This window comes from Hyperolius riggenbachi, chromosome 7 (genome assembly GCF_040937935.1).
Source record: "Hyperolius riggenbachi isolate aHypRig1 chromosome 7, aHypRig1.pri, whole genome shotgun sequence".
Lineage (NCBI taxonomy): Eukaryota > Metazoa > Chordata > Amphibia > Anura > Hyperoliidae > Hyperolius > Hyperolius riggenbachi.
Genome location: NC_090652.1, coordinates 259,930,557 through 259,948,230, shown reverse-complemented (window position 1 = coordinate 259,948,230; position 17,674 = coordinate 259,930,557). Strand labels below are relative to the sequence as shown.

General features: G+C 39.7%; 1 protein-coding gene across 6 annotated transcripts in view; it reads left to right on the top strand.

Moving 5' to 3' along the window:
• XIRP2 (xin actin binding repeat containing 2) overlaps window positions 1–17,674 on the top strand; it is a 686,858-nt gene that overhangs the window by 647,564 nt on the left and 21,620 nt on the right. For all 6 annotated transcript variants that reach the window (XM_068245604.1, XM_068245598.1, XM_068245599.1 and 3 more), the window contains one exon: window positions 8,068–17,674. In XM_068245604.1, the coding sequence (XP_068101705.1) occupies window positions 8,068–17,674 (9,607 nt within the window). The remainder of the gene's footprint in view (window positions 1–8,067) is intronic.

Sequence of the window (17,674 nt, the reverse complement as noted above, 5' to 3'; positions counted from 1 at the left end):
TGGAAAACTCATGAAGAAGTGTGTAATGTGTTTCATCAGCTGATAGATTTGCAAAGCCCTGATTTGTTGTGATCACTTCCTGCTTTAGCACATGATCACAACTAGCAAATCAGAGACTTGCATATCAATCACCTGACTGAACTGATTACATGCTTGTCCATAAGTTCTCCTAGAATGACCATCTCTATTGACTTGCCCACCTGACACTCTGCTAGTCGTGCCAGTGACCGGGGCACGATTTTTTACTGTCAGTGATAGAGAGAGTAAGAAGGCACCAGGCTGGGCATCATTGATGGGGAGCTCAGTATCGGTGAACCACTGCAGCAGGCATTTTACTTGTTTTCACTGCCAGAAATACAACTTTTTTAATGCATAAAAATATGAAATTACTTCCAACCATGTCCTTAAAGGAAACCTAAACTGAGAAGTCTATGGATTTTTCCTTTTAAAATTATACCAGTTGCCTGACTCTTGTGTATCTAATACTTTTAGCCACAGCCCCTCAACAAGCATGCAGATCAGGTGCTCTGACTGAAGTCAGACTGTATTAGCTGCATTCAGGTGTGAGATTCAGATACTACTGCAGCAAAGAGATCAGCAGGACTGACAAGCAACTGGTATTGTTTAAAAGGAAACATCCATATCCCGCTCAGTTAAAGTTCCCTTTAAAGGAGTTATCAAACAAAATGTGTTGCCCCATGATATACTTACCCGTTTCTCCAGCCCCTTGCAGTCGACATGTCCCTCGTAGCATCTCCGCTTGCAGCCGCCGGCCTGGGGTCCCCGCCGGTGCAGAGGTCAACCTTCTACTGCGAGTGCCGCTGTCAATCAAGTCTAAGTTTTACACAGTGTACTGCGCAGCCGCAGTAGTTCTGCACCTGCACAGTACACTGCGGAAAACGTGAACTTGATCGACAGTGGCGCAGGCGCAGTAGAGGATGAACTCGAGGTCGGCCTCAGCATCGGTGGGAACCCCGGGCCGGTGGCTTAAAAGTGGTGATGCTTTGAGGGACATGCCAGCTGCTAGGGGCGAGAGGAAGCCCCCGGTAAGTTTATCATGGGGCAGCACATTTTTCTTGATAACTCCTTTAAAATTGTGTTTTTATTTCAAAAGTGTAGTATTCGTTATCTTATCTTTGTATTTTTTACTTAACTTTCCTCCTTTAACAATCTATAATTCTTTCAATCAATACTTTTCTCTGAAACTTTTCCCAACTTATTCCATCAAACACACAACTAGAAAATACATCACAATAGCTATAAAGAACATTAAACAAAATAGTCCTCATAAAGCATTTACAAAGTTTGTTCCCCCCAATTAAACACCTCTATTTGTTATGTCCAGTAATTTTAATACATTTCTTTTTAATTTAAAAAATCATATTTTAATATTACACACATCATGTCAAACTGTTTGTTGCTAGCAGGTGGTAAACTCTAAAGGTGCGTACACACACCAGACTTTTTTCAAACTACGGGTCGTCCATTCTGACGACAGTTCCACATGAGTACAGGCTGTCGTCAGACTGATAAGACTTATCAGTCTGACGACAGCCTGTACTCACATGGAACTGTCGTCAGAAAGACCGTCCTGCGGGCGGGTCTGACGACCTGTAGTTTGAAAAAAGTCCGGCGTGTGTAATCGAGTTAAGTGATGGCTGCAAATTTGTTCAGGCTCAATCAACAGTTGCTGTTATGAAGAAGACCTGGAGAACAGGTAGATTAGGTTACACACAATGGGCCCAGTCCAATTCATTTTATCTCCTAAGTCTTCTCTTAGGTAACATTTTCACATCTTATCAATGAAAAGCCTATTAAGCCATCAGCAAGCAAGAGAATACTTAAGCTACGTACACACATGCGACAACGATCGTTCGTTGTCAACGACGAACGATCTTTTAATTGACGAAAGAACGACCTGAGTAAAGTTAGTTTTAAAAGGTGTGTAACGATCTGATCGTTAGAACTAAAGTTACATCACGTAAAGCAACTATTGCGCCTGCGCAAAAAAATGAAAAGTTCCATGGAGAAATAGTGAAATGCGCATGTCAAGCCTAGAACGAATGACCATTTCCAAAGATGTACTACTTTTGCAAACGTTCGTCGTTGGAAAAAATCCGCCAAGCTAGATAGTTCGTTTTTAACGACCTAGCTCGTCCGTCGTTAGACTTAATGGTCGTTGGCTGCTTTTTTTAAAACGATCGCCGTTTGAAACGATCGGGGAAAGATCGTTTCAAACGACTATAGTCGCATGTGTGTACGCACCTTTAGAATCATTTTGATAGTACTTTTCCACCTATTTTTTGGTACTTTTTCAATTGCAGAGTACTTATTTTAAACCGAAGATGGAAAATTATCTCCCAGGACCAGGAGAAAACTTAGGATAAAAAGTGATTTGGATCAGGCCCAATATACCTAGACTAAAGCTTCACACACACACATACAATACACTGCCAGCGTATAGCACGTGGAGTGTGTGTAACGTCACACCAGCGACGCGCTAAACGCCTACGGTGTGTATAGTGCTATTAGAGCAGCGGGATTCTGGAAACAGATGAGCATAGTGTAGTGGGCGGCATAGGACAGGTAATATATAAATGTACACACGGAGCACATTTATACACTAGGGAGCAGCAGCGGACTCGGGAGATTTCCTGCTGAAATCGATTGGTAATCAGTCTGCGGTGTATGGGTGTATAATCAGATTTGTTCAGAGAGAGATCTGCCTATTGGTCGAATCTGCTCATCATTGCTAGATCATTGCTAGATGTATGGGCACCAACAGAAAACAAAAACATTATCAGATGATCTTGTATTAACCCATTTCTGAGCTAGCCAAGCAGAGAAAGTTCCATCCCCATCCTGACCAGTAAAGCCCCATACACACGCTCAACAAAAGTCTTTTAAATGCACAATTATTAAACAACCTTTGTTGTTGAAACAAATGGAAAAAACCCAAAAACATTGTTTGCTATTGTTCAAACAGCTGATAAGATGCAGCTAAAGTCAATCCAACTGTTGGATTGACATGAGCTGTGTCTTATCAGTTGTTTGAACAATAGCAAACAATGTTTTTTGGTTGTTTCAACTTGTTTCAACAACAAAAGTTCTTTCATAACTGTGCATTTAAAGAATAACTGTCGGGAATAAAATAAAAAATCAATTCTTTATTTTTATCTGGTAAACAAGTAATACGGATGCTAACCAGGCAATCCAAAAGTTAAAATCTCTATTACTTTTCTTGTTTATAAATGATCATTCCCCAGTTTACCTGACTCTTATTTGGTACGTTGCCGCACAAGGGAAGTTGCAGGGCATGCTGGGTTGTCCTTTTTTGCTTCTGTACATTAGTTAAGTCTGAGGGGAAATAAAGAAGCAAAAAAGGACAACTCAGCATGCCCTGCAGCCTCCTTTGTGCGGCAACGTACCAAATAAGAGTCAGGTAAACTGGGGAATGATCATTTATATATTGGTTAAGTATTCAAAGCGCACTGGTTACTGGATACATGTGTTTCACACTATCATCAGAGTGCGCTTTAACTTGAGTACAGCAATACTCCACAAGTGATCTATAGTTTAAGTCCAGCGCACATCTCCTATGTAAATACAGAAATAGTCCCAGGTCAAACGTCCTTAACTATTGCTTCAATCTTCTTCGATTCCACCACCAGAAATCACCAATACAAAGCGCACTCACCAGATGCAATGTGACCACTGTCAGACTGGTCAATCAGCGCACACCTCCAGGATACCCCAGCACCTCAGGTCCTGGTCCTTTTGCACATAAATTCCCTGTCCAGGTTCACTTGTCCAGATTCGTGTATCTCCAGTACCTCAAACAGAAGCCTCTCATAGTGTAATATTGTTTTAAAACCACTAAAACTTTATTAAAATATTGCACTCACATGTCACCAAGTTGTAATCATGGCACAGAGTTTTATCACGGGATCTCCCCCGTTGCCAAGCCAGGCCGGATGATGTTTCCGCGTTCTGGCGTTCCAACCGCCGCTGCTTTTTCTCCCAGTGCATCCAATTCCCCGCTCCCCAGTGCGGGGAATTGGACACACTGGGAAAAAAGCAGCGGCGGTTGGAACGCCAGAACGCGGAAACATCATCCGGCCTGGCTTGGCAACGGGGGAGATCCCGTGATAAAACTCTTTGCCATGATTACAACTTGGTGACATGTGAGTGCAATATTTTAATAAAGTTTTAGTGGTTTTAAAACAATATTACACTATGAGAGGCTTCTGTTTGAGGTACTGGAGATACACGAATCTGGACAAGTGAACCTGGACAGGGAATTTATGTGCAAAAGGACCAGGACCTGAGGTGCTGGGGTATCCTGGAGGTGTGCGCTGATTGACCAGTCTGACAGTGGTCACATTGCATCTGGTGAGTGCGCTTTGTATTGGGGATTTCTGGAGGTGGAATCGAAGAAGATTGAAGCAATAGTTAAGGACGTTTGACCTGGGGCTATTTCTGTATTTACATAGGAGATGTGCGCTGGACTTAAACTAATGATCATTTATAAACAAGAAAAGTAATAGAGATTTTAACTTTTAGATTGCCTGGTTAGCATCCTTATTACTTGTTTACGATCATTTATAAACAAGAAAAGTAATCGAGATTTTAACTTTTGGATTGCCTGGTTAGCATCCGTATTACTGGTTTACTAGATAAAAATGAATTGATTTTTTATTTTATGCCCGACAGTTACACTTTAAAAGACTTTTGTTGAGCGTGGATATGGGGCTTAAGTCATCCCCCATTTGCGTAATTAAAACTGTGCATAAAACAATATACTTTAATTTGAGTTAATGAAATTGTTTTGTTTCTGTATTAGCTTAAAGTGACCCTGTGATAAAAGGGATATGAAGGCTACCATATTTATTTTCTTTTGATCAATGCCAATTATGTGGCAGCTTTAAGCTACAGGCCTCCACTAAGTATGCAGGTCAGGTGCTGTGGCCAAAGTTTGACCACATTAACCACATACTTGTTTCAGCCGGAGATCAGCAGGACAGCAAGGCCAATGACATTATTTAAAAGGAAATAAACATGGTGTGGACACCATATTCCTCTTACTGTTTTTTATTCCATGCTCAGTGCTGAAAAGGTATTCTACAGATAAGCTGGAAAAATAATGTGAGTTAATTCAGGAGATAGGTTTAAATGTGTCTAAACGAAGATTAATATATAGCACCATTTTAAAGCTTTGAACCCTGTTCCCACCTTATTTGTTCAATCAAATGCAAAGCAATTTAAAGGACCAGTATCGCGGAAATCATAACGTTTAAAATGCATGTAAACATACTGAAACAAGAAGTACATTTCGTTTAGAGTAAAATGAGCCATCAATTACTTTTATCATATGTTGCTGTCACTTACAGTAGGTAGTAGAAATTTGAAAAAAAAACAACAGGTTTTGGAGTAGACCATCTTTTCAAGGCATTATACAATGATGCTGGCCAGCCTCCCTGCTCGCATCACACTTTTGTGGTAGTTGGACGGAGCAACTGCCTTTCGCTAAGTGCTTTTAAAAATAAAGAATATTGTGAGAATGTCCCATGAGGAGATGGTCTACTCCAAAACCTGGCGGATCTGTCAGATTTCTACTACCAACTGTAAGTGACAGCGGCATAGGAGAAAAGTAATGTATGTCTCATTGTCACTCTGGAAGAAATGTACTTCTTATCTGAATGTTTACATGCATTATACATTTGTCGATTTTAGCAATAGTGGTCCTTTAAAGGACCACCAAAGACTAATTACAGCCTAAAATACTGTATATACAGAACAAAACAATTAAAAACATTTTAAAATAAAATATTAGCTCTGGGTACAATTTGTGGTAAAGTTCTTATTTTTTTATTTGCCGCAAATCCTGTTCTGCTGAAAATTGGCATTAGTCTGAAGTTTTGTTTTTAACTCAGAAAACACTAAGCGACCAGTTGACAATTTGGATAACTTACAGGAACCTATTTAGTTGTTCAGCAAATCTTATTTAAAAAAAAATCTTCTTAGAATCTTTGTAGTGCAGTTTCTTTTATAATATTTTAAATATTAGTTTAACAGGTTAGTTTACAAGTAAACGTGCAATAGAGGATGCAGCCATGCTTTTCAGCAGCTTTTTGGCTTGACAGACAGTAATTGGTATAAACACAGTTCATAGAGTGCATCAATCAGCCTTCATTGCTAAGAAATAACGCAAGGGATGTGTTAAAAAAAACACATAAAAAGCCAAACAATTAACAGAAACTAATATAGAATTAGTAAAGCAGTAGGCAATAAGTGATGTGTTATGCTGAAGAAAGCAAGAACAATAGAAACTCCCCAGCAAAATGCCTGAAGCACTTTTATAATGCTCATCAATAACCGTATTTTTCATCGTATAAGAAACACTTTTTCTTCCCAAAAAAGGGGAAGAAAAGTCCCTGTGTCTTATATGCCGAATACAGGCAATGCCTGACTTATTAAAACCTGCCACAATGTCAGAGACTTCCTGCATCGTCTCCATGTATGGTCCTCTGTTCCCGTGTCTGCGGCTCCCCCCATGCATGCTCCTCTGCCCCGTGTGTAATTAGCAGAAGCAGCAGCACCGGCTCACCTCATCCACAGCTCCTGCGGTCACAGCAGACCTCTCCTGTCCTGTATGGCTCCCCCAAGTGCTGGCTTCTGCTGATCGTGTCATCAGCAGAAGCTGTCGCTAGGGGAGCCATGCAGGAGTGGAGAGGTCTGCTGTCGCCGCAGATGAGGTGAGTCGGTGCTACCACTTCTGTTACGGGGGCACAGGAGCATACATGAGGGGAGTGGAGACATGGGGCAGAGGACGAAACATGAAGGGAGGGTTGAGACAAACGGTGGAGCAGAGGTCAAACAGGGACAGTAGGAGGACACACTGACTACAGAAGGGAGCACATGAGGGACAGAAGGGAGCACATGGGGGACACAGGAGGACACAATCATTGGGGAGAACATCTACAAGATGACCCTGGAATATGGACACGTACACAAGCAAAAAAAGAAATATGTAGTTGGCACTACAGCATAGGACAGCTGATACTGAGGTGATGCGGACAGGGTTCCCGCACTTCTTATCTTGTGGTGCAACCTGCGTGCTCTGATAGAGTTTGAGAGTAACTTGTACATAAAATGAGGAGAAGGAAGTGCGATCGGCACTGCAGGTGCTTTATTTCATATTTGCAGTAGATAAAACAATACATATATAAGGTATCGTAAGAAGTCACATACCATGTGCAGGAAGTGCGGTGGTGCGGTGGGTGCTGGGCACAAACTGCCTGACGGCCGTTTCGTGCTATATATGTGCTTCAACGGAGGCTGCTTCTTACGATGCCTTGTATATGTATTGTTTTATCTACTGCAAATATGGAATAAAGCACCTGCAGTGCCGATCGCACTTCCTTCTCCTCATTTTATGGAATATGGACACACCAGGTTTAGTATATTTTTTCCCCTGGCTTTTGCCCTCTAAACCAAGGTGCGTTTTATATTCCGGTGCATCTTATACAGCAGAAAATATGGTAGTATAACATATCGGGTTATTTGCTACAGCGACAACTAAGTCTCCAGTAAACTATGTGCGATACAGGGTGACAGGATACTCACATGCTGTTCAACAACTCACAAGTTGTTCAACACCTGCAATTGATTCAGCCCTAGGAACTCCACCTGCTGGAATGGAACAGTAAACATGATGTGTTAATATTCAAAATGTCATGTTTAGAGGATTGAAATAATAATAAAGAAAAATAAAAACACAAGTTTTAACACTGCATATGGTAAATAATGCAACTATAAAAATAATGCACTTCAGAGTCCCTTTAAACACTGAACCAATCTAGTATAATGAATTGCTGGCATAGGTAATTTGCAGTTCTTTTAAAAGCTACTCACCATTATAAATATATGTATCTAGTGATTTACAAATTATTAATTGTTGATTGCGAATTATTTAGAATACATTATTTTGCAATAAAGCATAATTGTTTAAGCAAAGGCCAGGCAAATTAAAGCTATATATCAAAATGTATTTTGTCCCCCCAAAAGATCTGTAATGACCACCCGGAATTTGAATGGCCAGTAGTAAATGCCAACGGCTCCAGCTCGGCAAGCAATGTCTGCGAATCAACGACTTCGGTACTGAAAGCAGAACGTTCTTCAAAGTCTTCTAGTGCAAAATCTGTTCATTTTGGGAGTTTAGAAGAATTTCCACCTCCTCCTCCAGACATTTTAGAGACCTCTGATATAGCAGATTTTTCCCAGTCCCCAGAACCTCCAACCTCTCCGGAAAGACATCTGTCACCTACTACTAAAGATGTATTCTCAAAGCAAAGGAACCTAAATGAACTTAAACGTTTATATAAGCATATACATCCAGAAGTGAGAAAGAACTTACAAAAGGAGTATATCAGTGAAGTTACTGAAATAGTAAACAGCCAGACTGATCAGAAGGGTGAAGTGCGGCAAGCAAAGTATGCTTTTGAAAATCCAACAGGAAGCCCACAGAAATGCCTCAGCCCAGAAAGAGAATATCTGGAATGGGATGAAATTTTGAAAGGAGAAGTGCAATCAATGAGGTGGGTCTTTGAAAATCAGCCTTTGGATTCAATTAAGGATGAGTCACCTGAACAAAGTCATATCAAAACTATTGGAGAGCAAGAAATTATTGCTGGAGGAGATGTAAAATATACAACATGGATGTTTGAGACCCAACCAATTCATGCACTTAGTACAAATGCCTCCAACCCTGCAGAAGATGCTGATAAGGTGCCGGATCTTGCCAGCGGAGATGTCCGAACAGCCACATGGTTGTTTGAAACTCAGCCATTAGATGCACTGAATAAAATTTACAAAGAATCTGACTCAGATATTATGAGGCCATCCGAAGACATTCAAGGAGGAGATGTAAAAACTGGAACATATCTATTTGAGACTGAGTATCGAGATGGACGCCTCTCTTCTCTTAATGAAGTGAACATGCTTACCCTTCGATCAGAACTCCAGGAGATAAATGGAGATGTTAAAAGAACAATCAAAAAATTTGAGAATGAACCAAAATATGTCTTGAAAGACAGCTCTGGAAAAGTCCTCGAAATAAAAACAGTGTGCAGGGAAGACATAGAAAAGGGAGACGTGAAAACAGCTAGATGGATGTTTGAAACTCAGCCTTTGGATGCAATTAACCAGGATGAACTTCAGGTTAATGTTGTTAGAGGAATATCTGTTGAAGAAAGTGTTAAAGGTGGGGTGGGAAAAGCTAAGTGGCTGTTTGAAACACAACCCCTTGACTCAATTAAAGAAGAAGATGGTACTGTTACTGAAAAAGAAGCTATCATTGGTGCAGATGTATACCAGAAATGTTGGGTTTTTGAAACTCTTCCAATGGATGTATTGAAAGACAATGCTAACCAAAGGCCTCTTGAAGGGCAAGAGATAATTGGTGGAGATGTAAGCAACAGAAAGAATTTATTTGAAACTGTGCCAATGGATGAGCTCAAAGAAAATGCTGAGGTAGGCAAGCTTAAGAAAATGGTCACCACTGAAGAGGAGAAAGGAGATGTTCGCCATCAAAGATGGGTTTTTGAATCTCAACCACTGGAACAGATAAGAGAGGACAAGAAAGAATACATTCGGACAGTTAGACTTGATGAGATCTACAAAGGTGATGTACATGCCTGCAGAAATGCATTTGAGAAAGAAGACTGGCAGACTGATCATTCTTCCTATAAAATTCAAATTGAAGATGTTAATAAGGGAGCTGTCAAACTTAATAAGAAACTGTTTGAGACAACACCTCTATACACTCTCCAAGATCGTTTTGGACATTATCATGAAGTCAAGACTATCCGCCAAGAGGAAATAGTGAGAGGAGATGTAAGAACGTATCAATGGATGTTTGAAACAATTCCAATAGACCAGTTTGGTGAAAGTACCGAGAATTATCAAGTTATCAGAGGAATCTCTTCTCAGGAAGTACAGTCTGGTGATGTCAAAACAGGAAAATGGCTTTTTGAGACCCAGCCACTTGATTCAATAAAATACTTTAGCAATGCTGAGGAAGAAAATGCTATAAAAGAAAGCACAAGTGACATTGTTAAAGGCGATGTAAAGATGTGTAAATGGCTGTTTGAAACTCAGCCTATGGGAGATCTTTATGAGAAACAAGTTAAAGTAACTGACAGTGAAGAAATTCAGAAAGGAGATGTCAAAACCTGCACATGGCTTTTTGAAACGCAGCCACTTGACACAATACAAGATGAATCTGAAAAGGTTGCAAAGCTACAACGAGAAAAAATTGAAGGCCAGGATGTGCAAACAGTGTGTTTCCTTTTCGAGACTCAAAATTTAGAACACATCCAAGGAGAAGAAAAACGAGATTTTAAGAGAGTAGTGGAAATTGATGTGCAGTCTGGTGATGTGTCTTCTATGAAATATATTTTTGAAAACCAACCATTGGATAAAATTAGTTCTAGTTCACAAGACGTTTTACAAAAGATGATTAGCATGAAATCTGAAGACCTTCAAAAAGGAAATGTCTTAAACTGCAGGTGGCTTTTTGAGAACCATTCTATTGATGAGATCAGTGAAAACCAAGAAAAAGACAAAACAGTACATGCCATCTCTGATGTGCAAGGTGGCAATGTAAGAAAAGGATGTTTTATTTTTGAGACTTTTTCTCTAGATCAGATTAAAGATAAAAATTCAGAAGACACGATGACTAAAACAGTGGATGTTGAAGAAATACTAAAAGGTGATGTGAAAAATTATACTCTGATGTTTGAAACTCAGCCTCTCTATGCCATTCAAGATAAAGAAGGCTATTATCATGAAGTAACAACAGTAAAAAAGGAAGAGGTGTCTCATGGTAATGTCCGAGGAACAAGGTGGCTATTTGAGACAAAACCTTTAGATTCTTTTAATGAATCTAATGAAGTGTTTGTTATAAAAGCTGTTACTCAAGAGGACATTCAGAGAGGTGATGTTAATGCTGTGCGTTGGCGGTTTGAAACCCAACCACTGGATACAATCTCGGATGATGTTAGGTCAGATATTCGCACCATTGAAAGTATTGAAAGTGGGGATGTAAAAAGCAGCAGGGAATTTTTTGAAAAAGAAACAAAGACTCAGGTTGTGAGAACCGTAAGCATTAGTGAGATTAAACAAGGCAACGTTAAAACTTCTACTTGGTTATTTGAAACACATACACTGGATGAACTTCATGAAGATGGTTATAACAACATGAAAACAGTTACAATGGAAGACATCCAAAAAGGAGATGTTCAAGAGTCTGTCTGGCTCTTTGAAAACCAGAGCTTGGACTCAATCCAAGTAAATGATGAGAATGTAAAGATGACAGTGAAGGAAGAAATCCCAGAGGCTGATGTTAAAACCACAACTTGGCTCTTTGAAACAACACCTCTGCATGAATTTAATGAGCACAAGACAGAGCAACAGGTCATTATAGGAAAGAGTATCCAAGAAACATTAAAAGAACTGTACAGCCAAAAACTTATAAAGTCTCAAGGAATTATTTTAGAAAGTGATGAAATTGGTGATGTCCGTATGGCCAAATACCAGCTACTGAACCGGCGGAGTCCAGAAATAGAAAGGGAGGAAGCTATAAGGGGTGATCTTAGAAATATAATGATGAACTTATTGTCCCAAAGTTCCTCCACAGAAAGAATGGTTCTCTTAAATGAAGAAGAAAAGGGCAATGTCTCTTTGACAAAATCACAATTAATGAACAGATCTACGGAAATACAGTCAAGCAGAGAAGACATTGTAGGAGGAGATGTACAAGAAGCTATTAAAAGCCTTCTCTTAAGTAACGACTCTGTAAAGCAAGGCATACTCATTCAAGAAAGTGAGAAAGGGGATATCAAAATGACTGTCTACTCTCTTCTTAACAAAAATGACAAAAATGATTATGAACGTGAAGAAGTGGTGAAAGGAGATGTAAAACGCTCAATTTATAATTTAAAAACCTCCGCCATGACAGATGATAGATCAGAGAGAGTTGCGATTGATGATTCGGAAAGAGGCAATGTCCAGTTTTTTACCACCTGCATCGAATCTGGTGCTTTGGATTATCTAAAACGACTACAAGGTGTTTCAGATGATGTTGCTGTTGAGCAAACGATGGAAGAAATTATTGGAGGTGATGTTGAAGCTACCAAATTGCTGCTTAAAAAACAGCAGTACCAGGTTGAGCGGACTGTTGATGAAACAGATATAGTCCCTGGGGATGTGTATAATACAGTTAAGGTTTTCATGACTGAACCAGAACATAAATCTTTTGATGCAAATAAAGAGGAAGTCGTAAGGGGAGATTTGAAGATGACCCTAAACTCACTTAACCAAGCCATAAATCAGGCTGTGGTCATGGAAAAAGAAGACATTATTAAAGCAGATCTCTCTGCTACGCTAAGGTCCCTTACCGAATCAACGCAGCAAGTGAGAGAAGCAGAAAAACCAGACGTCATCCCTGGTGACATTCAAGGAACCATTGATTCTCTTGAAAAAGCAGTAAACCTTAAAAATGAGTTTGTTAAGGAAGAAGTGATTCATGGCAACCTTGAGGCAACATTAAAATCTTTAAAAGAATCACAGCAGTCTATAAAGCAAATAGAAAAAGAAAATGTAATCAAAGGAGACGTCAGTGCAACCAAGCAAAGCCTGCTGGACTCCTCTACTGCAAAGAAACATGTCCAGCATCAAGTCAGCATTCAAGGTGATGTAAAAACTGCCATGAAGACTCTTCAGCAGCCTTCCTCCCCAAATATACATCGGAGAGCGAGCATTGAAGGAAATGTTAAAGATACAATCAAGACATATCTTCAGTCTACTGAAAAATCCCAGGTATCAAGTAAACGAGAGTTGTCAGTTGGAAAGTTGATCGATATAGATCTTGATAGCCAAAATACATTACCTGAAATTGATCATAACCGCCCAGAAAACATTAATGCTTTAAAAGAAGAGGTTATTGAAACATCCACAAAAATGGATCATCGACTACAACAGAATATGAACACCCTCCAACAAAAAGCTATTGATACTTCCAGTGTGATGGATGATAAGACACATGGTGATAAGCAAGAAATTCACAGTGTTTCTAAACAGAGCATAGACAGGCAAGTTACATCATCAAGAGTTGATAAGGAGCAAAAGGCAGTAGCCAGCAAATCCTGGAAAAAACATCGCACATTCTCTGATGCTCAAGCTGCAGAACTAATGTCTGAAGAGAAAAAATACTTGGCTCAAGGGTTTAGCAAAGGACAGATAGAAAAAATGCCAACTGGTGTAATCAATCAAAACAAAGTGATACAAAAAGCAAAGCTGTCATCCAATGTCAATAGTTCCAAATCCACCTCTATTAGTATGATTAATAGAAGTAGATATCAAACATCAGAGGAAGTTCAAAAAGAAGTAGCAAACGAACAATTCCAACAAAACTTAGGAAAAATGGCTGCAGGCAACATTGTGGATATTCAGCAAGCGCAAGATCTTGATTCCATCAACAACAACCTAGAAACTGTAGGGAATGAGATAATAGTTGAAGGTAGTATTGCATTACCAAAATCAGCTGCAAGAGGCCATAACATGCGTGCAGCTAAAACATCCATCCAGGAAATCAGCGAAACCAGTAAATTTACTACTAAAGGTCACGTGAAAAACTATAACCTTAATACAAAAGTTGTAAAAGAGAGAGAAAAACCAGAAATTGTCTTCCCTCCTCCCCCACCTTTGCCACAGCCTGCTATGGTAGAGCCTCCTTTGGCACCTACACCACCACCACCTCCACCACCACCATTGCCAGCTCATCTGTCATTTAAAAGCAGTAATGAGCTTGAGTATTATCCATCACCACCTCCCCCCGTGGTGGATAAAATGGATGATGACTTCCTGCCACCTCCACCTGAAACAACACAAGCTATGCAGCAATACAAAGGTCAATATAAAGAATTATTTAGTAAAAAAGCAAGTTATTTGCCCACTCTTGAACATTCAGTCACAAGCAAGAAAGAGACAAAGACATTTTCAAATAAATATTCTGCAACGGAATTAGAGGCTTCAAAGCATCATGTAGAAAATGAACAGACTGTAAAGTACCCAGTGAAAAAAGCACCTGAAGTGCTACCAAAGTCCAAACTGCCCATCTTTCAGTCTAAAACAGGAGTCACAGCAAGTTCAAAGGTCAGTGAAACTCAAAATTTCAGTAAACAGACAACTGTTTTACAGCAAGAACAAAGGTCAAAAGTGACCCAGTCTCGTTCTGAACATACCAAACAAACAGAAAGTCACCAGGAAGTTGGTATGGTCAATAAGGGGACTTTAAATGCCAAAAAAACTGTGTCTTCACCAACTGTACCTTTAGCGCCTAAAAATGAAATCCCACCAATTCATTCTAAAACAGGAACTAGCAAGTTTACTCAAGAAACCTTAGTTCATGGGGAAAACATAAACACCACTCAGTCAAGTGCAGTAGATTATGATCAAGCAGTTTGTGATCAAGAACTAGAAAGAATACACGAAGAATCCTTAAAACCAAAGAAAAAGATGTTGTTTTCACCAAGAATATCTCCAGCACCAGTACACATGGTCCAGCTTTCTAAACTAAACACAGATATGACCGTTAATCAAGTTAATGAAAGTAATTTGTCTTTGTCAGTATCCTCAACATCAGCACAGTCACAAAACATTATCGAGTCTCAGCTAACTGAACAAGACCTGGATCAACTGGCATGTGACCGTGAGATGGAAAGAATTCACGAACAAGCAATAAAACCCAGGAGAAAGGTATTTTTTCCTCCTACATGTTCTCCGGCTTTGCAAGCTGAAACTCCAACACCAAAACCCAAAACGTATGTCAGGAAATTTAAAACTCCACTAATGATCGCTGAAGAAAAATATCGTCAGCAAAGAGAAGAGCTTGAGAAAAACAAAAACAAGGCTGTGTCTCAAATTGTCCTATCAGCAGGTACTGAAACTCCAACCAAACAGGTGACAGTTGAGTCAGAAATAGTCAAATGTGCTATAGAAGAGCAGTCTAAAATTGTGGTAACACCAGTTCAAGAAGTTATTCTTAAAAAAGGACAAATTAATGTAAGCGATGGGTCGTTCAATAGAAATGAGCAAAATTCTGCTCAATTCATGGCTACATCCTTCTCTTCCTCCTCCTCACCAGTAAACAGGAACCTTCCAAAAGTTCAGACTGGAATGCAAATAAAGCACCAACAGCAACATTCAACAGTTGTTAAGGGCCATAGTAAAATAGAACAGACAGATGAGCAATATTCTGTAAAGACTCTGGACAATTCGAGACAGATGACTCAGAAGCAGACAGCTAAAACCTTTTCCCCACAGCCTGGAATTGACCATGTTGCAGAAAACTTAGAAGCAGCAAAGATGGAAACAGCTGCCAAATCAGTTAACAGAGCTGGGAGTACAAAGCATGCAGATGATACAGCTATAAAGATGAATCAAAATCAAAATGAACATGAAAGTGTACATGCTGCAGAAAAACAACAAAGCCAAGAGTTAATCACACAATCAATTATTCAAACATCAGAGCAAAAGGAAGTACAAAGTTCTAGCAACACCCAAACTAGGTCTAATGTCAATGTAACTAAAACAAAGAAAACTCAGGATTTTGGGATGGGCAGTACAGTAACCAAAAGAATAGAATCGCCAAAATTCCAGAGAAAGTTGCAGATTAAAAAAGATCTAGCTAATAGTGATACTGTCATCAAGCAGAATGTTGCTAATGCTCAAGGTCATGTAGAAAAATCAAAACTTTTTCACCATGGCCAGATGCATCATCAGCAAACACCACTCCCTCCACCACTTCCAAGAGAAGTAGTTAAAGAACATGTTAGTACTGTACAAAGTAGTGCTGCAGAAACCCAAGTAAAAGCAGCCTCCATTTTTAAAGAAGGTACAGAAAGTCATGCCATGACTGTATCTCAAGAATCACAAAGCAAGGAGCAAGCCAAATCTTCAGATGTTGTGGAATATCTTCGAAAATGTGAAGAGCTAAAACAAACATTGTCCGGGGCAAAAAAATTTGAAACAGAACCACAAACATTAAATATACATACATTCAAAACTTTCCTAAGCATTGTCCCCAGCTGGTTAATAAGCAATGAGAAAAAGGAAGATATGGCACACCAGGCCGTCTCAGTTAATGTGGAAGACATTACCGAACAAATGTCCTACATTAAGAAACAAGCAATGGACATGCATTCAACCATTGAAGGCAATATTCAGGCAGCTATACGCTCTTCCACATTTCCAAGAAGTAAAAAGGAAATCGTCTCTCAAAGTGGAGCATCACAAAAGCAGACAAGTACAGTGTCCAAAAAAATGGAGGTTCCAAGCAGACAAAGAAAGATCAGCAATGATTTCAGTAGGCTTCCAAGTGACATGAAGCAAACTGATATTAGAGCGTGCTCTCCTTTGCTGCGAATGAGATCACCCTCACCTACATACATAACTATTGAATCCACAGTAAGGCGTACAGACTCCCCTCAGAAAGACAGAGTTCCATGTCCTTCTCCTCTCCCTAAAGAACCAGTTAATATACCACTGCCACCAAAACATTCTACAACACCCAAAATAACTCCATCCCCTTCTCCATCTCCCCAAAAAAATCGATCTGAGCAACTTGCAAAACTCAAAGACACAACTGCAAAATTATCCCAAGGAACTACAACACAGCCTCGAGCTATAACTCCTATCCCAGTTGTAGTAGAAAAAAAATGTGAAATTGTACATTCTCCTGCTACTCTGCGAAGGCAACTTAAAATAGAAAGCCATACCTCAGGGTCTGTGAGCACCACACCTGTCCCTTCTGGTGAAGTGACAGTCAGCACAATAGAAGACCGCACAGAAATATATGAAGAAGCAAGAATATCTGAAACACACAAAACAATCTCTCAACCAGATTCAAAGCACATTCCAAAATGGCTTGGCCCAGAACTGGATAGCCTGGATGCATTATCCATCTCACACAAAAACAAGACCCCTGTGGATCATGCATTTGAAACAAAACCTAAAAATGTTTACAAGAAAGTGGAAGTAAATAAGAAATCTAATGCAGAGGAAGCAAGAGAGGGGCACATGGCAGGCCAAGTAGAAAATGTAAATTCTGTCTTTATGACCCAAAGTGGACAAAAGAAGACACAGCACCAGGAAAGCCAAAAAGCAGTCAGTGAAGTTCCAACAAGTTCTGTTAAATCCAGAACTGTTCCAATAAAGCAACTTAAAGACCGCAGAGAGAACAAATCCAAACACGTGTTTATGAAAAGTCAAGAAGAGAGTGGAGAACATTTCTTTAAACCTATGATGCATTCTGAGACGATATCCCAAGCTTCTGGTGTTGACAAGCTGGAAAGCATAGTGACGGGGTCAAGGGCTTCATGGAATCCTGAAGGTGCAAAGGCAGGCTTTGAGTTCAAACATGCTCCTCCAACTTACGAAGATGTCATATCAGGTCATATGCTCGATATTTCCGCTACCGAATCTCCAGAGGACATACTGAAGAATTTTCAAAAAACTTGGGAAGAAAGTGAAAGGGTGTTTAAAAGTCTAGGCTATACCATCTCTGATACTTCTGAAATGACAAGCAGCTACCATCAAAAGGAGTATATTACTG